The sequence below is a fragment of the Embiotoca jacksoni genome, unplaced genomic scaffold (genome assembly GCF_022577435.1).
Source record: "Embiotoca jacksoni isolate LCO1_2020_lvr unplaced genomic scaffold, fEmbJac1.0.p SCAF_15, whole genome shotgun sequence".
In the NCBI taxonomy this organism is placed as follows: Eukaryota; Metazoa; Chordata; class Actinopteri; family Embiotocidae; genus Embiotoca; species Embiotoca jacksoni.
In genome coordinates, this window is record NW_027185285.1 from 996682 (window position 1) to 1020931 (window position 24250).

Below are 24250 nucleotides of genomic sequence, written 5' to 3' on the forward strand. Positions count from 1 at the left end.
GTCAACAGAAAGATATTTTACTGTCTTCTAATTTGGATATGTAAACAAAAATGTAGTGTTCTCATTTAGTTTTATTTCATTTCTTCACATGCACATGTATCCAATTTTATATCCAATGCTTACCCCTGGTGTCATATGTTTTGTGGTCAGTCATGAATCTAACTAAAAATGAGTTAAACAAATATGTAGAAATAACTATTTTACTGATATTTTGTGATGTGAAGTTAAAGTACTTGGAATCGTGTTTGTGCTGCCACCTAGTGGTCGCACAGAGAAACTACATTACATTAAAATATGTCAAGTCAACGTGAATGCAGAAAAGTTAGCTTAATATCCTTAATATATGTTTCAGTATCATTAATACATTTTAGACAATTCTTCGGTAAATACTCACGTTTAGAAAAAAATTGTTTCCTGACCTCCGTCTGGGGCCTCGGGAAAACCCGGAAGAAGAGCAGCGACGGTCACATGGGTGCCAACATGGCAGCTAGCAATGCTTATTCTCTGCATGTCACACGTGAAATTTAAACATTTAACATTTATCAGGTACTGGCCTTTTCATTTTTATTTTATTTTTTTTCCCATGAATTTAATCTCATATTTCCAGTTTTTTTGTTTTTTTTGTTGCTGTTTTTCAATGAGAACAAAAACCTAATCAAATATATGAAAGAGTAGATACAAAGTGCCAAATCCTCTTGAAGGACACCTTTTTTTTGGTGTGTTTATGGTTTGTTTGTATATAATATATATAGATATAGATATATAATGTACTGTATATACCGTGCATTTTATATTTTTTTTTACTGCTATTTACTGCTATTTTATTGCTTTTCTATTATTCTATTCTATTATTTCTATTATTATCTTATTGCTTCTGTATGCTGCTGTAGCGAAAAAAAAAAAAGTCCCCTCGGGGATTAATAAAGTAAATACCTACCGACCTTTTTTGTTGTTGTTTCTGTCCAATTGTTTCTGGACATCGCGTGGCCTTGTAGTTACGCCACGCGACCGCTAGGCGGCGTAAAACAACATTTGCGCGAGTCGTCAAGGTAGACGACAGCGCGCGCATCCGCTTTGCCGTTCGTGACGTTTAAAAAGCTTTAATAAACAAAGGGGGGGGGGGGGAGGGGCGGGGGAGGGGCGGGGTTGATCCGCGGTCATGTGACTCCGGCTCGGAGAAAACATCAATCGGTTTCGTGTTGCTGGGATACTTCCGCCTCGAAAGGTCGACGCTGTGTCCGACCGACCAGTCCGCAATAAACAGGAGAGAGGAAACCGGGAGCGAAGAGGAGGAGGAGGAGGAGGGCAGAGCTCCACCGAAACGGTAAGGACACCGATAAAGTGAGGGTACAGCGGTGTTTAAAGTAATGTGTTTCCAGCGTTGATGTTGTTGTTGTTGTTGTTATTATGGGGCTAAGCGAGCTAAACATTGAGCAACAGGTGTGCTAACTTAGCGTTAGCTCCTTTTTTTTTTTTTAGCTTTAAACTAACTGCAAACTAACTAGCCTCAGGTTAAGTCTGATCTTAAGACGTCAGAAAGAAAAAAAGAAGTTAAACGTTACTGCTGTTTTAATATCCTGAACTAGGAAACGGTTTGCTAATCTAAATGACCAACGTCATTTAATGTTGATATTGTTTTGCCAACGTTGAGGCTAGCTCATTAGCTCATCGACTACCGTCGCATTGTGATGATGTTAGTAATTCGGGTGGACCGATGTAAGAAAAGGGACCCGTCGGGGAGGTTTATCAGGAGCTACCTGTTGAATCTCTTGACAGGTGGAGCCTTCCGTTAGTCAGGCGACGTCGCTGAGGTCTTTGCAGCTGCTTGTCATTCAATCGGTTACATAACGTGTCTATTATCATTTTAAATGAAGTCATTTAAGACTTTTTTTAAAAACATTTTTAGGGTATTACACGTGCACTGGGAGTTGATGGAGCTGCTGTCACAATACTGAAGCTTACATGGCTGCAGGTCACGTGCTGCCTCGTAATCCATAGATAAGCCCTGTGGTCGTTTTACAGACGGGAGGTTTTTGCTGCTTAGCTGCAAGCCTGTTCAGACAAAAATCGACACCTTTTTTTTTGTTGTTGTTTTTTTAGTTTGAAATGAAGCAATGCGACACGTGTTTTACACCCACCATAGAAAAATTAATCCACTTAAAAATCCGTTTAATGGTGTTGCAGTCTTGCAGATCCAACTGTTTCACATTTGCTGCAGTCCTGCTCTGATCACGGGATCACCCTGAGGCCGAGCTGGTCCATTCCCCCCCCCCCCCCCCCCCCCTTTATAGCCTCTAACACAGGGGTGTCAAACTCATTTTAGTCAAGGGGCCACATACTGCCCACTTTGATCTCAAGTGGGCCAGACCAGTAAAATCGTAGCATAATAACGCATACATAACGACAATATTTCTCTATGTTTAAATCATTGGTGAAGGTTTTTGGATGATAAACCCTATTTTAAGGTCTTTCTATAATAAACTAGAAACATAAAGACCAAAAACTCAGACATCAGCCCACTGTTTATCTGCCTGGGCTCTCCTCTGCAGATTCCCTCGCAGCGAGCGCTTCTGCCTCCGGAGCAGACGTCGCATTTACGCTGTTTTTGAAGCAATTACTGGATCGATTAAAAAAAAAAAATTACAAAACGTTTGTACTCATAAACCTCCATATTCTCATAGAAATGCACTTTATGTCTTTCTGTAATTTTCACACTTAGCAAAGTCATCCGGCGGGCCGAGCTGGACCCCCTGGCGGGCCGGATCCGGCCCGCGGGCCGTATGTTTGACACCCCTGCTCTAACACTTGTGTTTAAACTAACACGCAACTGAAATAGGCCCTTCTTCATTAGTGGTCCTCACACCGAGGTGCCACGCGGAGAGAAACATGCGAAATGTAGAACTTCTCAGATCTCGAATGTTTTGTTGGAGGAGTGTCAGATATACATCGTGCAATGTGTTTTCGCGAGAAAAAAAACAAACTATGTCAGCATTTGAGTGCCACTAACAGACAACATGGATGTTCAGTTTCCAGAGGTCCCGGTTGATTTAAGGGCGCTGAGCACTCGCGTCAGTCGGCAACATGGGAGAGCTTTTCAGAAGCGAAGAGATGACGCTGGCTCAGCTCTTCCTCCAGTCAGAAGCTGCCTACTGTTGCGTCAGTGAACTGGGGGAGATCGGGATGGTGCAGTTTCGTGATGTGAGTCCACTCATTATCCTGTTGTTAACTACAGCCTGGTTTCTTTTACTGTCTACCTACAGCATAACGTATACAAAAAAACCCCCAAAAAAACACCAATTAATAATAATTGTGAAATTGACAAACCACCACATCAGTAACAGTGCTGAGACAGTGCATGCCTTCTGCATCATGCGCTCACAGTTGACTCTTCGTTCCACGTGTGAGATTCCTGACGAGTCCTGAGGGAAGCCTTGTGCTTGAATACATGATGCGCTGTAACAGAGATGTTGTGTGCATCAGCAGTGGCGTCTTCTTTGTTTGGTCAGATTCTGACATCGTCCGACATCTCTGACAGACTTCTTCTTCCAGTTTAATAAATTATAAATGTTACAAATAAATATAGAAAGGGATGTTTTTACATTTTTAGACTTTCAAGATTGTTTAATCATGTCTTTTGAAATGTAACCGTTGTTTAACTGTTGTTTTTAGCTTCTTTTTTTTTTATTTTTTTTTATCTTGCAGCTAAATCCTGATGTGAATGTGTTCCAGCGAAAATTTGTCAATGAAGTACGACGATGTGAGGAGATGGATCGTAAACTCAGTGAGTGAGCTCAGATATTTCTTGTCAGGACGTCTGTCTGTTCCATGACAGGCGGAAAAATAGATCTTCATCGAGTGTAGTATATAGTTGATCCGTTAAATGATTAGTTGATTGATAAGAAAATGATTCGCCAACTAATTTGATGAAAGACTAATTTAGTTTTGAGTCATTTTTTTTATGGGGGGAAAAAAAAGCAAAAGTTCTCTGATGCCAACTTTTAAAATGTGAATATTTCTTGTTCCTTTAGTCCTCCATGACAATAAACTGAATATCGTTTGGTTTTGGATTGACAGGACCAAACAAGACATTATAGGCCTCACTTTGGGTTCAGGAAAAACGGGTCGACATTTTTCACACTTGTCTGACCTTTTAAAGACCCAACAGCAAATCGATAATGTAAATAATTGTTAGTGGCAGCCTTGGTGGGAATAAACGGTGCTGCCAGTCAGTCTTCTGTACCAAACCAAGTCATATTTGTTTAATTTCCACCCTTTAGAGCATGTTAAGGTCCTTACAAAGAGAGATGGTTAACAACTACTCTGCTTATGAGGATGATGGTTCTTTATCCAGCTGAAACTTTCATACCTGTACCCTGTTTCTTCATATTTTTTTCCCCGACAAAATGTCCCTTCCCTCTCACAGGGTTTGTGGAAAAAGAAATTAAGAAGGCCAACATCCCAAACGTCGACACAGGAGAGAATCCCGAAGTCCCCTTTCCGAGGGACATGATCGACCTCGAGGTGACCAAGCCTCCTAAAGATCACAGCGAGCTCCGTGGTTAGCCGCCTCCCTCTATGCTGACACCTCTTGATTTTGTTTCCCAACAGGCCACGTTCGAAAAGCTCGAGAATGAACTGAAGGAAATAAACACCAACCAAGAGGCCCTGAAGAAGAACTTCCTGGAACTGACTGAGCTCAAGCACATTCTGCGTCGCACGCAGCAGTTTTTTGATGAGGTCAGCTTTCTACTGCTCACACAGGCTTTACAAAACAACATCCTGTGGGATTTTATCTTCACGTTGTGGTCGCCTGAAAGACGAAGTATGACTTTCTTTTATAATTGTTTGTGGTTGTAACATTTTACAACCCCTTTGCAGGTTAAAGTGGCAAATTGTTAATTTGCTTTCATTCTTTATGGTAAAGTTCAACTTAATGAAATTTTTTTTTTTTTTGATTTACTGTAGCAGAGAGGAAAAAAAAAACAATTTTCAGTTTAAACGTAGTTATTTCCAGTTTGCATTGGTGGTTTGTGCTGATAAGCTCTTTGCACTGATCTCCCACACACACACAATAGAGCAGTTATTGCTGCTTGCTTTGGCAAAAGGTGTTTGAACTCGTGATCTTTTATAGTTGCTCACATGATCTTGTTCACATCAGTTAATAAGCTGTAATTCCACCGCCGTATACCCTGATTCAAACTGTTCATTGGACAGAGCAGATCCTTGCTTTTCCACCTTTGCCCGACATCGCTTCCACTTCATCACCTTCACAAGCGTCACCGGGTGTTGACCTACAATGTTAATTCATCTTTTTCAAGTTGTTATGAGCTCTGATTGAGGTGAATCATTCAGCCAAACATGCAGCTGTTCAGACATTAACTGGGAAAAGTCACAGTTTACTTAGTAGACAAACACTCGTTGGCTTCTTGTGCTTCTCTCGTCCAAATCTCAGCGTTAATGCTAATAAACCATCAGAGGTTTTATAGCAGCAGTGTTTAGAAGTGTGTGTACTTTTTAATGCTGCTTCAGCTATAATTGTGTTGGCGTTCAGGTTAATGATTTGTTAAGTGTCTGTCTTGCAGATGGAGGATCCCAGTTTACTTGAGGAGTCGTCCATACTCCTGGATCCCAACGAGCCAAACAGAGCTCCACTCAGACTAGGGTGAGTCTGTTTTTACGTTCCTCATTCATTTAAGAAGATTAATCCGTTTGGGTTTTTTTTTTTTTAATTCTTGGAGATTTCCATTCGGTGCACTCTGACCATCTGTGTCTGAAACTGGAGTGTTACAACAACACAATCCCCTCCCACACCAGCTCAGGCTGCCCGGCTTAGACGGGCAGCAAAGGTGACAGAAACCCACATTAACAAATGGAATTCCTATCAGTGAAGACATTTCAGTCAACGCCATCACCCTGATTAGGACAACACTCGACCAACAGCATCCCACGTTGTTGGGACAACTAACGACACAAAGATGGTTATTTATCTTTCATGTGATATTTTGTGAACAACAATAAAGCTGCAGAATCTTTCCATGTGTTCTAGATTTGTAGCCGGAGTCATTGGCAGGGAGCGTATTCCCACATTTGAGAGGATGCTGTGGAGAGTCTGCAGAGGAAATGTGTTCCTGCGGCAGGCAGATATTGAAGATCCTCTGGAGGACCCAGCTTCAGTCAGTAAACTAAACTTATGATCAGTAGCATTTAAAAAAGAAAAACCTGAGAAGTTTTCTATGTGAATTCCTAACTGTGTTATGTTTCCACAGGGCGACCAGGTCCACAAGTCTGTCTTCATGATCTTTTTCCAGGGAGACCAGCTGAAGATTCGAGTCAAGAAGATCTGTGAGGGGTAAGTGAGTCAGCAACATTTGTTTCAATTCATATGTTGTTCTTGTACGTCATCTGTTCTTCTCTCGTGTCCTCAGATTCAGAGCAACGCTGTACCCGTGTCCAGAAACCCCCCAGGAGAGGAAAGAGATGCTGGCAGGAGTGAACGCTCGCATTGATGACCTCCAAATGGTAAATAGGCCGTTACAAAAGCACCCGCTCAGAGCCGACTGCGTAACACTGCCTTGCAGAAAAACAGAATTGAGCTGTTCTCTTTTTTTTTTTCTTCTGGTTTTCGTCTCCTCAGCAAGATGGTTTTCAGTTGAAAACCGAGAGGAAATTTCATAAGGCTTGAAGATAGTAACACGTTTCCTCTTTGTAGTTCAGACTCCAGGCAACACTGTAACTTTATGCTAAGCAGTTAAGTTATTAATGAATACCATAATACCAAAGGTCGTTTGGTTTAATAGCATTTGGAGCTTTGCCCAGAGAAATGTCCACTCGTGCAGAATATTTCCAAAGAAACCGCACTGTTGTTATTTTGCCTGCAGTGTAGCTTCCTCCCCAGTGGCTTAACATCGACTGCAAAATGGAGTACAACCCTTCAGCCTTGCAACAGAGGCCCGTCTTGCATCTTTGCCCTGTAATGAAAAATGTGTCCGTGTGGGATTTGTTTTTTGGTTTTTTACATCATGTCTCACAGACTCGTATATCACGGAGGTCACATTTGTTGTACTCCAGTCTTTCCCACATGCCGCTTCACTTTGTCAGTCACGGTGTCAGATGCGAACTCGTACGAGACGGATGATTGACACTTAACATGCCGAATCAGCAGCCCTCCTCTCGCTGCTCCGCACTCCGGGGAATGCGAGTCTCGGTATGTGCGCGTGGATGCTGCGTTACTTACGGTCGTCGTCGCTGCTCGGGTGCGAGAGCTGAGTGACAGAACGCCACGGATGAGGAAAGAGCGTTGAGCGATCAGCGGTGTTTGGACGTCGCCACGGCAACGGGGCGAGACAGCGCTCGGCTTAAATATCCCGCTGTTTTGCCGGGTGTCATGCGCGAGTCATGCGGCAGGCATACCTGGGTGTATCTCGTGTCCCTTGTGGGAACACCTAATGGACTTTGTAACGGGACTTTGACGCTCACTGTTTGTGACGGTTAATGTAAAGTCTCTGTGAATATCTCAGGATGTATGATACCCTGCTGCTATTTTTGGTTATCTGATTGTGTTGGAGATTATAATTCACACAGCTGCTGGTTTCCTTTTGATGGGTAATGAAGGGTGAATGTTGCTGATGATTGGTAATTAGAAAATGCTGGTTTCTATAGAGCTATATTTAGGAGGATGTTTTAATAAATGGATACTGGTAACAAGGAGTTTGTCAGATCTGATGAGGAGTCTCGGGTCCTTTTGTAGTTGGTAGTAATGGATATTGGCTTCTTTTGGGGATTTGTGATGTCACTTTTAGCTTAATGTTCCCATAATTGTCAAGATGATCTACCAGGGATTTTATTGAAATAATCATGACATTCAAACTCTCCTTTTTTTAAAGAGTCTTCCATCCAACAAAGGCAGCCATAGCAACGAGCTGTAAACAAACAACATAAGACCCAAATAAAAACCCATGTACAAGATGTCGTTTCTGCTGTGACCGTCTCCGCTCTCTTCCGGCGCCCCAAAAGGTGCTGAACCAGACGGAGGATCACAGACAGAGGGTCCTGCAGGCTGCAGCCAAGACAGTCAGAGTGTGGTTCATCAAGGTGAGGAAGATGAAGGCCATCTACCACACCCTGAACCTCTGCAACATCGACGTCACTCAGAAGTGTCTGATCGCCGAGGTGTGGTGTCCCGTCTCCGACCTGGACTCCATCCAGTTCGCCCTGCGCAGAGGGACGGTGAGTAACCCAACACCACACAGTCGCTGTTCCACGGAAATAATATTGATCACTCTCAGGACAGGTTCTCGCCTCGTTATCATCTTGAGGATGTGTTCGGGCAGTTGTATTGTTCCAGACTTTCTAGTTTGGCTTTTTACTCCATTTCCGTAACGTCCCCATGTCGTATGATGTCGTTTTCTGCCCTTCAGGAGAAGAGCGGCTCCACTGTGCCTTCCATCCTCAACCGAATGCAGACCAAACAGACCCCGCCCACCTTCAACAAGACAAACAAGTTCACTTCAGGTTTCCAAAACATTGTGGATGCCTATGGGATCGGCAACTACCGCGAGATCAACCCAGGTGAGCGCCGGTGTCGCACCTTTGTGAACTTTCTTAAACCTTGGACCGCTGTCCCTCAATAGCTGCCTCATCTGTGTAGGCGTTTCATTTTTGTCATCTAAAAAAAAAAAAAAAAAGTCTGTTTCCTCTGCTGTATTGAAGCTGCTGTAACATCTGTTATCGCATTGTTGGGAAATGCTGCATCTCACGACATGTTCCTCTCATTTGTTGTTGTTTTTGTTCGTGTACAATTCCACCTCCCCTCCTCCACCTCTCACATGATGCCTGCCTCCTTGTCCCCAGCGCCATACACCATCATCACCTTCCCCTTCCTTTTTGCGGTCATGTTCGGTGACCTGGGCCACGGGGTGCTCATGACCTGTGCTGCTCTGTACCTCGTGGTGAGGGAGAGCAGGCTGATGGCCCAGAAGAACGATAATGAGGTACGGATCCCATCATGGTCATCTCATCAGCCCTACACTCAGATCCTGAGCTGCACAGGACCTGCTGCAGCCATTTTTACAAACCCTGTTCATTTTTTACGATGCTTAAAGATGTATGTTCATTTTTTTAATTTTTTTTTTTTATCCTGAGATTGAAATTACTTGTGTGTAATTCTTTGTGGCAGATGTTTACCATGGTGTTCGCCGGGCGCTACATCATCCTGCTGATGGGAATCTTCTCCATGTACACCGGCATCATTTACAACGACTGCTTCTCAAAGTCCTTAAACGTGTTTGGCTCCGGATGGAGTGTCAAGCCCATGTTCATCCCTCAAAGAGGAGGCAACTGGACGTGAGTGTCGCTGGGAGCCGCTGACTGGAGCTTTAACTCGGTAGACTTCGGTGTTTGGTGTGAAAACTGACCTGTGTTCTCATCCTGTTCAGGTTTGACACACTTACTGGCAATCGAGTTTTGCAGCTGGACCCGATAGTAGATGGAGTGTTCAAAGGGCCGTACCCCATCGGCATCGATCCGGTAAATCTTTGCAATTTCTAGGCTCACTGCTCTGACTAATACACGTTAGCTTGAGTCATTCCAAGTCGTGTGTTGCTTGCTTGTGTAACCAGATATTTCCCTCGTGTCGTCTCTCAGATTTGGAACATTGCCGTAAACAAGCTGACGTTCTTGAACTCCTTCAAGATGAAGATGTCTGTCATCGTGGGAGTCATCCACATGCTGTTTGGAGTCACTCTCAGTCTCTTCAACCACCTGTGAGATTCCCATGCCTCCGTAAATGTGCTTTTCTTTGAATTTGTCCGCTGTTACCATGGTGACCGCTCGGTCGTTTGCGGCTGTCTGCAGGTATTTCAAGAAGCCCCTGAATATCTACTTTGGGTTCATCCCAGAGATCGTCTTCATGGCCAGCCTGTTCGGCTACCTGGCCCTTCTCATCTTCTATAAGTGGATCTCATATGATGCACGCACCTCCAGGGATGCTCCCAGCCTCCTCATCGCCTTCATCAACATGTTCCTCTTCAACTATAAGGACCCCAGTAACAAACCTCTCTACAGAGGACAGGTCAGACACGCTCAGTTACTTCCAGACGTCTTGTTTGTCCTGGAACTCGCGCAACAAGCTCACTGTCCTTTTGCTTCCTTCTCTCTCTTTCCGGTGGGTTTGTAGGCGGTCATCCAATCGCTCTTGGTGGTGATCGCCTTGGCGTGCGTTCCCGTTATGTTAATAGTAAAAACCCTGGTTATGCGGAGACAGCATTTGTGGCGGCAAAACATGGTAAGATGAAGCAAATCTGCCGCTCTCCGAAATCACATATTTCAATGCAGTTATAAGTACGACGACTGACGACTCATCTGCTTCATGGTATCATTGTGAACCATCCCGCAGAGCACTCAGAACTTTGGAGGAATCAGGGTGGGCAACGGGCCCACCGATGACGAGGCTGAAATCATCCAGCACGACCAGCTCTCACAGCACTTTGAGGAAGAACCGGAGGTAAAACAGACCTGTTCTCGTCACTAACTTTGATGTAGTGGTCTGGGGAAACGCAGGTTATTGGATCGTATCACACCTTTGAATAATTCAGTCACTAAAGCAGAAATCGATACTTTATGTTTCCACTTCCACTGTGGAAACCAAGAACATCAATTATGGATGAGGATCTGCTTTGGCGAAAAGTTTTACCAAGACCTAATGGGTTTCTGTTTTTAAGATGATTATTATTATTCAGCCTTCAGCTATTCAAAATATTATGGAGAGGTTAAACTGAAGAAGTGTGATGTACTTTGTTGTTTACTTGGTGCTACAGTTTACTGTTTCTTCAGTTGCTAGTTGAGAAATGTATTTTCTCGGAAAGTGCCGACCTGTCGGGTTTTTCTTGTCCCTCCTGCCGAGCTTTCACACGGCCCTCATATTCAAACAGAAAGAATACGGTTATCTTTGTATTTTGAAGATCATCTGACAGCTCGTGTGAATTATTCTCCATCCTGTTTCTTTTTAAAATGAGTAACTGGTTTCTCCCATTGCTGTCTGTCTGTCCACATATATATGTATGTATATATATATATATATATATATATATATATATATATACATATATATACATGTGTGTGTGTGTGTGTCTGTTGTCGTCGTCGTCGTCAATAACCAAGCGTTGCCTTTTGTCACCTGCTTTCAAGGCCCGTGAGGAGGAAGAGGTAGGACAGGAGCTCATGTTGCGTCTCCTCCACCCAGCAGCCTCTCCCCTTCCTGTCATCGTGCATGTGTAGCTCTTCTGTCTTTAACTGCCCCTCGCTTTGTAGTCAACCACTGTCTGCTGCTCTTAGCCGTGACTGTGCGTGGATGTTTGTGTTAGTCGGTGTGCGATTGGCGAGCTCCAGGCGTGTCTTGTTTAAAATGGGTTGCAGGGATTCGTCAGGTGGCGTGTGTGTGCGTGTGTGTGCGTGTGTGTGTGTGTGTGTGCGCGTGTGCGCGCGGCAGTAGGCATCGGTGATGTGCATGAGGCATCAGCTGGGCAGCTGATTCTTGGGGTTCACAGGGTCATTAGACGACGATGCATTCTTCTAATTTGTTTGGGTTGTCGCTGATCTACAAACGGCTTTCCTTTCAATTACCTGACCGATCACGCATTTACAATGAACCCGACTCCTCCTCTGTGGACCTCGGGCCCCGTTGCCGAGATGCTCGTTCCCTAGAGTTTCACGCTGACACGCAGCTGCGTTTACCCACAGTTCAACTTTGCGGACATGGCCGTGCATCAGGCGATTCACACCATCGAGTACTGCCTGGGCTGCATCTCCAACACGGCTTCATACCTGAGGCTTTGGGCCCTCAGTCTGGCCCACGCACGTAAGTCACACACCGCCACCGATGTGCACACGTGCGTCGAGACGAATCGCCGTCACGGCAGTGAAATATCGGCGTGCGATTTCTTTTGTGCGGTGCGCAGAGCTGTCGGAGGTGCTGTGGTCCATGGTGATGCACATCGGCCTCTCCAGCAGCAGCTTCGGGGGTTTCGTCCTTCTGTCGGTAGTCTTCTTCTTCTTCGCAGTTCTCACAGTCACCATTCTTCTCATTATGGAAGGCCTGTCCGCCTTCCTGCACGCGCTGCGACTCCACTGGTAAGTTTTTAGTATCGTGTGCGTGTTTTGTTGAATTATGTTTTTGTAAGTGTGCATTTCTCAATATTATCAATTAGGTTTTTTCCTTTTAATTCAATACATTTCAAGTGCATTTTTTTTTTTTGATGTCGGTGTATTTTAAATTATGTGGGACTCTTCTAAAGCCAAACGCTTGCCGCACTGCAAACGTCAGCGCTGTAGCTCCACCTGCAGGCTGCAACTGGTTACTGCCTTACTGTCTCTAAAGGGACCATCACGGGGTGCACAGACACAGACGGGCAGAGGAGACGCTGTTGGAGTCACTTTATACAATTCATCACTATTTCAGACGGTTTCTGTCAAATTATGAAACCTCAGCTGGCTTGTTTGTGTTGGAAAGAAGAGACAAATAGTTTTAAGAAAAAGTTTAAAGGCGAAGACGGTCACGGGTCAGCTGAACACGCCCCCTAAGTTTCCATTAATTGTCACGACAACAGCATTATCACTGTATTTAGTGAAAGAGCTCCTACACACACCGGTATAACTGAGTATCATTTCACCAAGTACCAAACTAAGAAGATCCAGATGACGGGTTTACTGCTTATTTACAAAGCGTTATGTAACAAACAGTTATGGAATGCACCTACGAGACCAAAGTGCTTCAACCTCTCGCGAGGCGACTCCGGTGCAAGCGGTCAACTCCCAGCTGGAAGTTAACAAACTGCAGTTTTCCAAGTCACCCGCTGTCTTTCCCGGCCCGTGTCTCTTTTTAATGTCGCTCCGTCCTTTTGTGCCGCGTGCCTGTTGTGTCTTGAGCAGCCTGCGACTCCTCGGAATGGCAAGGCTGAGACGTTGTTGTCCCCTCATGAATGTCTTAGTCTGGCTTTTCTGAATGTCATCGTGGTTTCATAATCCACTGGCTCATTGACAGAGCACGTCTGCGCTTTTCTATAATTGTCCTTTACGCAGGAATGCTGCGAGTGTGCTTTCAACAAATGGCCTTCAAGGCCAATCAGGTGTAGTTATGTAACAAAGGGACGCTAATATATATCCCTAATCATAATATTGACTTGCAGTTGCTGAGATGCCTGGGAGACTTACTGCTGCTGTATAAGCGTGACTTAAAACAGTAAATAAAATGCTATTTTTTTTTTTGGTTGTAAAATAAATGAATCCAAGTGAGATAAAAGATGAAAATGGCATCTGAAATGTGAAAAATATTCAGTTTTTAATACTTGTAGGTACCTTCAACCTTTTTTAAAATCGTGGGAACCTTTTGGAAACAATTTGAAACCCTCATGGGACCCGTTTGAAGTATTTTCGAGCATTTTTTTTTCTTTTTTTTTTTTTCCAGAAAATGGTTAAGTACAATAGTATTTTGTGAAATGACTTTCTCCCGCCTCGTCTACTGTACGAGCTCTGCAATGACAGGCATTCGCGGCTCCTCAGTTAAAAGGTCATCCTGCCGTCGCTTAGCGTCGGCCTTTTAAAAATAGAGCCCGATCGTTTTCCAGAAGGGAAGAGGTTTGGGTGTCTGCGTCCCGCCAGCGTGGGTGCAGACTGTGGAATGAAGCACAGAGGTCATGAAGCCGCGAGTGCTCCGCTCAGCGTTACCCGACCTGACGGACATCATCGCCGTGCGCATGACAAGGCTGCGAATGTACGAAAGGCTTCCTGGTTAATTTTTTAATTTTTTTTTTTAAACAATTTTTTTTTAATTTTCTCCGCAGGGTGGAGTTCCAGAACAAGTTTTACACCGGCCAGGGCTTTAAGTTCCTCCCCTTCACCTTCGAAAGCATCCTGGATGGGAGTTTTGATGAGTGAGCTCATCATCGTCTGAGAATCTGTGTTGAATAGTGATTTTTTTGTTTGTTTTGTTTTTGTTTTTTCTTTCTTTTTTTTTTCTCGTCATGCCGTCTCAACGTTCTCCTGGTGTTACAATAACTCTGACTCACTCCCCACTCATCATCAGACTTATCTGTCAGACTGCAATTTGTTTTAAACTTCTCCCAGTTTTTACAATCCGAATCTGGAACATCAGAAATGACCAGTCACTCGTTCATTCCTTAAAGTAGCCTTTGATCTGTTGTGTCTTGTCCTTGTGAAGTCTTTTTATGTTGTGTTTTATAGTTAAGTGTTATTTATGCAGATCTTTTTTTTTTTTTTTGTCTTTATATAACCTTTATTTTTTCTTTTGTGGGAGTGTTGTACTGCGAATCATTATAAACAAAATCTGCCATATGAAAATGTCTTCTTACAGATTTAGAGAGCAGCAGAAGGAATTTCCTACTTTCTTGTATAATTGTTGTTCCCCCTCCGTCGTGCACCAACTTCTCCGTAGATACCCTTTGTGTTTGGAGTAAAAGAGAAGCATCTGTAGGTGGGTGTTCTGTAGCAGTGGAGCACATTGGTGGACAGTTAACGCTCTTGTGTATGATTTTGGTTCCTTTATGCTGATTTTCACGCATGTTAAAATCTCTAATGTTATCGTCACGCTAAGAAGGGGGGGGGGGGGGGGGGGGTCAGAGCGGCAAACCAGAAGTGGTTGAGCGCCCATACTTATCGTGCATCTTGATCAATAAATTGGAAAGAGCTGGTTGTTGTGTTTTTAGTTATATTTTTGTAATCTTTTGCGCTTCTGCTGCAATAATAGAAAACGCTAAAGAAAAGGGATTAACACTGTACAGTGACAATATTGTGTTCCAACTAAAAGTGCTGCCTTCTAAAACCTACATTAACAAATTTACACGAGTATCTTAAAGCATCAAAAGTTCTCATTATCCTGAAGATATCCTTTGAGGTGTTTTCTTACATATTTTATAGATAATGGATCTTAAAACTTTGTGTAGGAAAAATATGTTTGTTTGAAATTTAAATCCTTTTTCAAAATGAGCAGACGCGAAGCAGATTGTTGACGATTTTAGAAAATGTTAGAAACAAAGTTTGAATATTCTTACATTTCTTTTCTACACACTTATATTTTTATAAATATAAGACGAGGGTAATCACTGATATTCATTGTCAAGCAGCATATTCATATTTCAGGTAGGTAAAGTCTTAATTTGTAAAATAACTTTACAGTTTAAATTCCTTTAATGAAATGTGGACTAGAAGTATTGAATACCTCAGTATGTGAGGAAATGTACTTTGTACTTTTCAGCACTGATTTGCAGGGTTGGATCCAGGCCATGTAAACAAAATAATTATTATTTTTAGCTAAAATTAATAAGGATATAAAAGTGAAATCCTAATTTTACAACAAAATGCATTTGGAGTTAATAATAGTAATTTAAACCCTTCGTCTCTGTATATGTTATCGTTCCTCTTGGTGGTGCTGTTGAACAGGACGTGCAGTTGCAGCTGTGTGAGAAATAAGAATAAAACTTCCCCCCCCCTTTATGATAGAAGCTGTAATTAAAACACCTGCAGCCATTTGTGAAATGTTTTCTGACAATTGTTTGGATTACCTGTTTTATTAATTAACTTTGTGCTTGAATTGGGATACTGGCAATTTGTGTTAAACAAAAGGGAAATTACATCCACTGAATGATCTGGAAATAGATACCCAGTCATGTATTATGTACATAATGGGCCTTTTCTTAAACATGTCACTTATCTTTATGTGATTGACCGTCTAGCCGTCTAAAGGCGGTTCTGTTTCGAGGCAGTTGTGTCGCCACCGGTTTCGATTGTTCTACTTTCTCAGTCACACTTTTTTTTTTTTTAATAATTCAGAGGAGGTCAGGGAAGTAATACGTATAGGAATACTCTGTTACATGTAGAAGTCACTCATCAGCTTTAAAATATGAGCACTCACAATGCAAAATGGTTCACTTGATGCATTGATTGATGGATTGATTAAAGTGTGCATCACTTTAATGTTGTAGTCGGACTATTTTGAATTATGTTCTGTTGGATAGCTTTGGAATCAAAGTCTTATCTTAACTTATGATAATATTATATATTTTTTTAATGTTTTATATCATTAATCTGAATCAAAGTCACTTCTAACTAAAATGTAATGGATTAGAAGTGTAGCAGATTATGGGAACACTTAAGTAGTTCAAGTATCTCATATTGTACTTGAGTAAACTAAATGTTAGTTTATGTTCATGCCAGTTACTTTTGACAACTTTAATTTGGTTCATGAAACAAAATAAAATTGTGACATATATGAGGTGTATTGTTTTGAGGTGTCACTGCCAACACAAAGTCTAAACTATTGTCTCTTCACGAGCAACTTGGGAGGCCTGAGTGTAAAAACCTTCAGCCACCCTGGGATAAGGAACATCATGTTCTCTTTTCACTTGAAAGGGGGGGGGGCCTTCTTTTTTTTTTTTTTGAAAAGCTCATTTAATTTGATATTTCCCAGTGTGTCATGTACAACCAGGGGTGAGCGCAGCTTGCATAAGAGCCCCAGAAATCCTGCTGTGTTTACACTTCCAGAGACCTTAACTCTGCCGTTTCAAAGCAAAAATCCCAATGAGACCCAGCTTGTTATTTTGCTCCTTTATCTTAGGCAAACAGTGAGTGCACTTTAGTTTGGCAGAAAAGTGTCTTTAGGAATGTTGTGTTTCTTGTAAGGTTATAGTCAATTTTTCTTGGGGATAAGAGAGATGCTTTTGCAGCTGCTTCGATGCTGCGGACCTTCGGTGTCCTCCTGATCCACGCACATAAAAACAGGGATTCGCGATCTTCTATTACTAGAGTTATGAGAGCCATATTATAGTCTGTTATGTGAGATGACAATGCTGAGTCTCTGCAGCCTGAAGAGCCCAAACTACACAATGTCTCATGAATTTGGATTTGCTGGATTTGTGCTGATTGAGCTTTTTTGCTAACATCTTATGCATCCTTAAGAAGGATTTATCTCTCCCTCTCCAGGTGTAAAGCTAGTTGATTAGTCAATTAGTTGATCAACAAAATATTAATTGCCCACTAGTTTTGAGGCTTTTTTTTTTTTTTTTTTTTTAATGAAAAAGAAATGCAAAAATTCTCTGATTCCAGCTTCTCAAATGTGAATATTTTCTGGTTCCTTTTGTCTTCCATGATAAGAAACTGAATGTCTTTTGGTTGTAGACTGTTGGTCTGGACAAAACAAATAATTTTAAGCTGCTTAAAGAAACATTGGCCAACATGTTTTGCCATTTTCTGAGATATTAAAGACCAAACAGCAGATTAATTAATTTAAAAAAAAAATTGTTATAAGGCTAATTGATAGTGAGAATAAACCTTTTTGCAGCTCTAGATTGTCCTCACAGGTTTCCATGCCCAGAGTTAGACTGTAAAGCCAACAAATGACATTAACAACCAGCTCGGACAGCTCACTGTATTGTTGTTATGGAAAAATTCATAGATTATGCATCTTTGATGCTAAATCTTTGACAGACGAAACAAATTCCCCTTTCAAAACAAGGAACCAAGTTAGTAAATGCTCATGACTCTTGCCTGAAAGCCATCATAAGATTATGTAAAAGTTGATTGAAGACAGGCCCACTTTTCCCATGCTACGTCCAATTCAACACGCCTCTCGGCTTATTTACGCACACGCGGTCGTATTTCCACTTCAGGGGGGGCGTTGCAATGATGTACAGTTCATTCATTTCCCACAGACTAGATTTAACTATACTTGCCTAATCCTAACTCTAACTACTACTTGCCTTTCCGTTAACCTACTGAAACACGAACCTTAAACCAGGTCTTCGTGCTAATATGTAATGATTTACGTCCCGAGACGTTCATCCCTGCAATGTGACTGTCTTGACAGATTTATGTCCGCACAACATGAGTAAATTACACAGACACCCCAAGGCGAAACTCGGCTGCACGCCAAATCAGCATGCAAACATTGAACAGGTAGAACATTCTTCATCTTTTAGCATTTTAGCACGCTGGCATTTGCTGGTGAGCACTAAACATGACCTCAAAGGCTAATTCAGGAGTTTCATCGGTTTTTGCAAACGTTGATAAACCAAAGTATTGAACTAATTGAAACGTTGACCTGATGGTGGAGCTTCATGGGAAGTCAGGGGGATCAGGAAAGTCAATAAAAATTCATCCGGAGACAATGATGGCCTGCGTGAAAAGTTTTTGATGTCACCTACTTTAGTGTGGGTCAAAGCGGTGAACCAAACCGCTAACACGGCTAAAAAAAAAATAAAGTATTACACGCTTGCAGATTCTCTAAAACTCTGTAAAAACAAAACAAAAAAAAGATCTGAAACAGTCGTTGGTGTGCTCAGGTCTTGATCCCTCCTGACATACAGCTGACGGCAGAATTCAAGATTGACATCTTGTCAGAGGGTCAAACTGTTTTTTGCAGAAAGAATAACAAGCAGGTCAGTGCAGCTAATTGAATGTCCAGGTGAGACACATACTCGAAGGGTTTGCCCATTTCCACACCGTTGGGATTGAATCGCCAGGTCTCCAGATAACATTGTTCTTCAAACAGTTTTCCACGACCTGTCTGACCTCCAGCGATTGTTTCCAGGCTCTGTATTCACACACTGATTTGGCCAATTACATCAGGAAGCTTAAAACAATATAAAAAAAAAAAATCTTGACAGCGACACAGCACACAGGCGCACACAAATATGGCTCCGTTCCTCCGCGGAGGAGAGTTGCATAACTCGAAAAGCCGAGAGAGAGTCGCGTAAGAGAGATGTGACAGCTGACTTTTTGACTAATTAATCGCTCCAGACTCCAGGAAACCGTCAAAAATATCCCCGGAGGCAGTAAGCTCCACCGAAATATCACCAAGTTACAGAAAAGGGCAACGTCGGCTGCTCTCTTCATCTCAAAATCTTTTGCCGCACCCTCGTGAGAAATACAAATCTAACATCGTCCGCTCAGACCGCCAACGCAAGCAAAATCAGGCTGAAGAAGCCGGAAGCTGCTGCCAGAGAGAGTGTCGATTAAAAATACAAGCGTGTCTCCATTGTGATAAACGTTATTGACAGTATGAGTGCCACTTCGATGACGGAAGATCAAACCCAGCATCTCTGTTCAGCGTGGAAACATTGACCCGTGTTAGCCCTCTGCTTGTGGCGTGGCTGAAGGGATGGCACTGTCAGCCAGGCCGTACCGAGCCCTGCGTACGGCCTCATGGAGCTGAGGGGTTACCACTCAATGCTCATGTAGTATTTCCCAACTTTCCAAACCAAGCGGATGTCTTGGAAACGTTTGGGCTTCATGCGTAACAGCAGAAAGCATCATAATGTTGCTTGAGAGAGGAGTTCTGTTTTTTCACACCGAATGCAACACGAGAATTTGTGACAATCATCATGATGTCTAAACACATTTGGATGTAAAAAAAAAGAAAAAGAGAGAGGCAACGAATGAATGAAGGAAGGAAGAGGAGAATAAAGTAGACTTAAACTTCGAGTTCAGCACGTGTCTAAATCCATGCAGGTTGAGTTTGTGTTTGTGTTCTCCGAATAACTCCCTGATCCATTACTGCAGTAAATACAGAGCGTGCTGTGGGTTGAAAATAAAGAGCTCAAAAATGATCCAGACCACCAGAATCTGTTCCCTGTCAATCTGAGACCTGGACGGCCTCCCAAGCAGCGAGTCAGCGGACAGAGTTCACTGTGGGTACTCTGGTGTGAGAGAGAGAGTGTGTGTGTGTGTGTGTGTGTGTGTGTGTGTGTGTGTGTGTGTGTGTGTGTGTGTAACTATAAGTACATGTGAGGGGGCAATCATGTGCACCGGGTCCTGAAAATCCAAACAACAGAACTGGCAGTGTTATTGTTTCTTTCCATGAGCTTACCCACACTGTAACTGAACCTTTTGAGGATTAACTTAGCTGTGTCCCTTGTTTTGGTTTGGTTTCCTCTCCAGATTTTGGAGTTGAAAAGTTCGCTTTGAGCCGAGCCGTGGCTATTGTGTGGCTTTTTTTGAGCAGTGCTGTGTGCCAGTCGTGCCCCCACGCCGAGGGAGGACGCGGCCACCGCAGACGGGAGAAAAACAGCCATCAGCATCAGGTCGTTGCAACTCTTTGTTGAGAATGCTTTTGTTGTTCTTCAGCCGTTTCCAGGGACAGAGCAAATAGCTTGGCCTAACCAAAGGCATTTGCCTCCCTTGCTGCTATGAATGCGCCACCATGAGAAACACATTACCAGTGGTTACGAGTGTTTTGCCTCTTCTGGAGATTCTCTTTCTGTTTTTCTTTTGCGAGCACTTCTGGGACACGTGAAAGAAATCGTTCGTCCTGGTCAACATCGAGCGAGCGAACGTGGATAATTTCAACCAGGCTTTGATGTGCCATGGTTGGCCTTTCCTCCGTGAAATACTGCAGGATTTCAGGGCTCGTACACACAATGTTTTTACCCTCTGAAGGTCCACTTGTACCAGCCACTGACATCCATCAGCTTCAACAGCCCACAGTCTTTGGACTTATTGGCTTTACGTGGATCTTAAAAATCCTCGCAAACATTTTGTACTAAGTGCTTCGGGTCGATGCTGGAATGCAGCAGAAGTGAATGAATCTGGCGGGAATGACGGAGAATTTGAGCAACAGTGCCGAGAACATTGAGTGAACACACTCCTAAAAGAATAAAACTTATTTGACTCGCCGTACATCATATTATCAGAGAGGATAAACGTAAGTGTCTGCGATGCAAAGGTGAGCTGGGGTTAAGAGAGAAGCGCTCAAAATGAATGAAGACAGTTGGAAAGGTCCACATTTTCCAAACCGAGTACACACACACACACACACACACACACCTGCAGGCATGCACACACACTTCTCTGACAGCAGTGTACTCTATATTGGCAGTTTAATCAGGAACATAAGCGTAAAGGAATGTCCCCATTATGTAAAGTACGAGGAGAACTGCTTCTGAGAAAACTGGTGCACTGAAGGAGATCTTAGAGATGCTGAGATTGAGAGAGACAGGGAGAACGAAAGCAGAGCATTAAGAAGGGACAGGGAGAGACATCCGGAGCGAGAGGTCGGGCAGATGGAGAGGAGCGTCGTATGAGAAGCTGCCGACACTCCTTTCATGTCTTTGTGATGGAAATAGGACATTCAGGGAGGCAGCAGGTTGGCCGAGAAAAAAATTATCTTTGAACTGAAATCTAAGGATGGCGAATGCGCCGCTGAAGCGCTGTTGAGCGAGGCGCCACATCCCTTCTGTGCTTCAAGAGAACCAAGCTGCAGGAGGATATCTTATCACACCGTTTTGTTGTAAGAACCGCCGAGGGTACAAAAACACATGACCTCATGTAACGGTCAAACTGTTTGTTATAAAGCAGCGCACACTCATCCATCAAGTGGAAGAAGGCACAACGTTTTGTAGAGCAGCAGAAAGTAGCCTCCGTTAGTTTTGATCGAGTGGTACCCGGCATGCTTTGTACCAAGAGATAAGCGACGTACATTTCTTTCTGATTCCATTTTTGAGGACTTTGTATTGTGGATAAACGGTGTTAAAAACATTTGTAGTTCTTCGAGGTGTTGTTGTTGTACTTTATGCTTTTTCGTGCAATTTTTTGATGCTGTCATTCTCTGTGTGGTAAGATATGAATTAATAGGACCTTATGTACTAGTCCTTATGTCGTCCTTAACTTTTTGATAAACTATTTATCGGGCGGCCCTCGGCATATTATCATCATCCACCCTGATATGTATTACTGGAATGAAGAAAAGTGCTTTACATGAACACATATTTGATTACAGTTATGATACCAGTGGCGAAGGCCGTAGTCATAAATTCCACTCCACTATCAACAACTCTGGTTATATAACTGAATGTTTTGACCTTTACTATAGTGTGTAGCCTTTCCAGCTTTCCAAGAGGTTTACATTTTGTAATACCATCTCTGGATTTTCATAAACCTCAAGGGATCAAAGTAGGATGGCTGGCGGCTCTGTCAGACTCGTCTTAAGGATATGCAGCTGGTTAGCACGAAACGAGACCCCTAGTGAGTACCGACAGCAAAAACATCTTACAGCCAAGGGTTTGGATAATGCAAGGAAAAGTGGTGTTTGCTATTTTAGCGTTCTCTTTTTTTTTTTTTTTGGACTGTTGTTACACAGATTCAAGAGAGACTAATGGATTTTTGCAAACTAATGTGCCTCACTGTGGTGTTTGAAAGCAATATTTGCGGCCTGATAACGTTTAAAAACCATTAAGAGAGATCTTCCACGGAGGTTTTAGAAAGCAGGTTATCTGGATGCCAGAGGAAAGTTTTGGTCAGCCCATTGTGTTTGTTTGGGTCTGTAAGAGTCAGATAGCGCAGTGCAAACCCTCTCCACATCTGTCTTAAATCATCTTCTAATGGTCACCGTAACTATCAAAGTCAAATGAACTGATCCTGAGAGTCCTTCTGAAAAATAGCTACTTCATCAACCTCCTCACTGGATGTGTGTGCGCTGCAGTATGGAAACAATATCACCTCCCACGGAGAAAACAAAGCCCTTCAAGGAGGACAGGAGGGAAGAGAGCCATAAAGGACGAGGGTTGAAAAAAAAGGAAGGAGGCCAGTTATGAACATTTCTGGCATTCCTCAGCTCCATGCAGCAGCAGGATTTTCTTTAGGGGGAAGTAGTCAATCCAAGCCAAGAGCCATCAGACCAGGACCCTGCAGGGAGCCCTACTTTCTTCTTATTGGCTGCTGCAGAGGTGAACTGGCACGGTGCCGACCGCAAGAGGAAGAGCACATTAAAGCAAGAATTCAGGACACAAGCAGGCAGGGATTTTGTTTAACCTGACACAAGTAAACAAGCACGAGCATGTGCATGAGAGAGAAAGAAAGGGAAAGAAATTTTACTCCACTGGAAAGCATTACTCTGCGTTCCTCTTTATAGGATGTTGGCATTTCCTGTGCAGAGAGGCTGCTGGGTATTTATGGAAGACTGGCCCAAGACAGGACTTTTAGTTGTTTTTTTTTCCCTTTATGATACTCTGTTTCTGTAAATAGACAAACTGGGAGGAAAAGCAGATGCTTTCAGGAGTAATCTTTTTTTGGTATGAAATCTCCTTTTCTGTTGACTACACACACACACACACACACACACACACACACACACACACACACAGATGAACTATCGACATCAGTCAGAGAAACACTGAGAGCTACTGTTGTTCATCATCAGCATGATGCGAAAGGAGAGAAGGGATGATGATAACACAAGAGGGGTTTAGACAGAGACACCGAAACATGGTGGGATGATACAAAAATGTGAGTTGTGATTCTCAAACATGGAGGTTTCAGGAACCTCTGAGATGTTCTTGGATTAATGTGAAGGGTCACATTGATTGGGAAGAAAGAGGAACATTTTGCTTCTGACTGTATTTATGACATAGAGGAGAGTTTTATGAAGTCAGCCCTCTAAACACTTGTTTTATGGTTAAATTACTGACCTTTTGTACCAACTTGTGATAAGGAGTTGCTCCTATACTAGTAGCTACAATCCTATAATGATATAGCTTCACCTCGATCAGTTACTTTAAAGGTTGAGAGTCACTATCTGAAATGGTAATGACCTTTGTTAGCATTCTTAAGTTTTAGTGAGTGAACACTGCTAATCATCAGAGGGTCACTGTCTGATACTGCTGATACGTTAATAATGTAAAGTAAATGTAGAATCAGTTTTTCTTTTAGGAAATGTTTAAATATTTCCAGGGCTAGAAGTTAAATACTTAAAGACCAGCTAAGTTAAGATGTTTGTTCTGTATCATAATGACAATATTCATGATTCATTCAATTTCTTTCCCACAATTTAGGTGAAAAATGGAAAAAAAGCAATTTATGTTCATAGAGATGTTTGGATTTTGCACTAAAATCTGCAACAACAACAACAAAAAAGTGAATGGAGGGTCATTCCTTTGCACAACAATTCACTCATTTCAGTTTGAAAAGCATGAAGGGATTTTTATGTTTCAATTGTAAGCAGGAGTGAAACGGCCATGAAACTGTCTGTCCGTCTTATTTTATGTATACGTATTTGCAAATTTGTTCTTATTGTGTGCACCTTTTTGTGTTTCTACGCTGCTGTAACGACTAAATTTCCCCAATGTGGGATTAATAAAGTCTGAACTTTGAATTTAATGCTAACGTCTGCATGCTAACAAGCTGATTCCATGAAATTCATTACTCTTTTTTTTTTTTTTTTTTTTTTTTTTTAAGTAAAGCAACTTCCTGC

At 42.6% G+C, this 24250-nt stretch overlaps 1 protein-coding gene across 3 annotated transcripts; it reads left to right on the forward strand.

Annotated features, from left to right (window-relative positions):
- The first annotated feature begins 1159 nt into the window (after positions 1–1159).
- On the forward strand, positions 1160–24156 carry atp6v0a1a (ATPase H+ transporting V0 subunit a1a). Of its 3 annotated transcripts, none has more exons than XM_069148664.1 (22): positions 1160–1324; positions 3027–3198; positions 3703–3781; positions 4424–4521; positions 4609–4737; positions 5583–5662; positions 6047–6173; positions 6267–6349; positions 6426–6519; positions 8014–8226; positions 8418–8568; positions 8851–8990; positions 9176–9342; positions 9435–9525; positions 9643–9761; positions 9853–10069; positions 10175–10282; positions 10394–10501; positions 11158–11202; positions 11737–11854; positions 11955–12126; positions 13836–24156. In XM_069148664.1, exons 2-22 carry the CDS (start codon positions 3082–3084, stop codon positions 13927–13929), a joined length of 2550 nt encoding a protein of 849 aa, XP_069004765.1. In that variant the 5' UTR covers positions 1160–1324; positions 3027–3081; the 3' UTR covers positions 13930–24156. The 3 variants fall into 3 exon arrangements, with proteins under 3 accessions (XP_069004765.1, XP_069004766.1, XP_069004767.1); XM_069148665.1 differs by having other exon boundaries at positions 11185–11202; XM_069148666.1 differs by lacking the exon at positions 11158–11202.
- Positions 24157–24250: the final 94 nt, after the last annotated feature.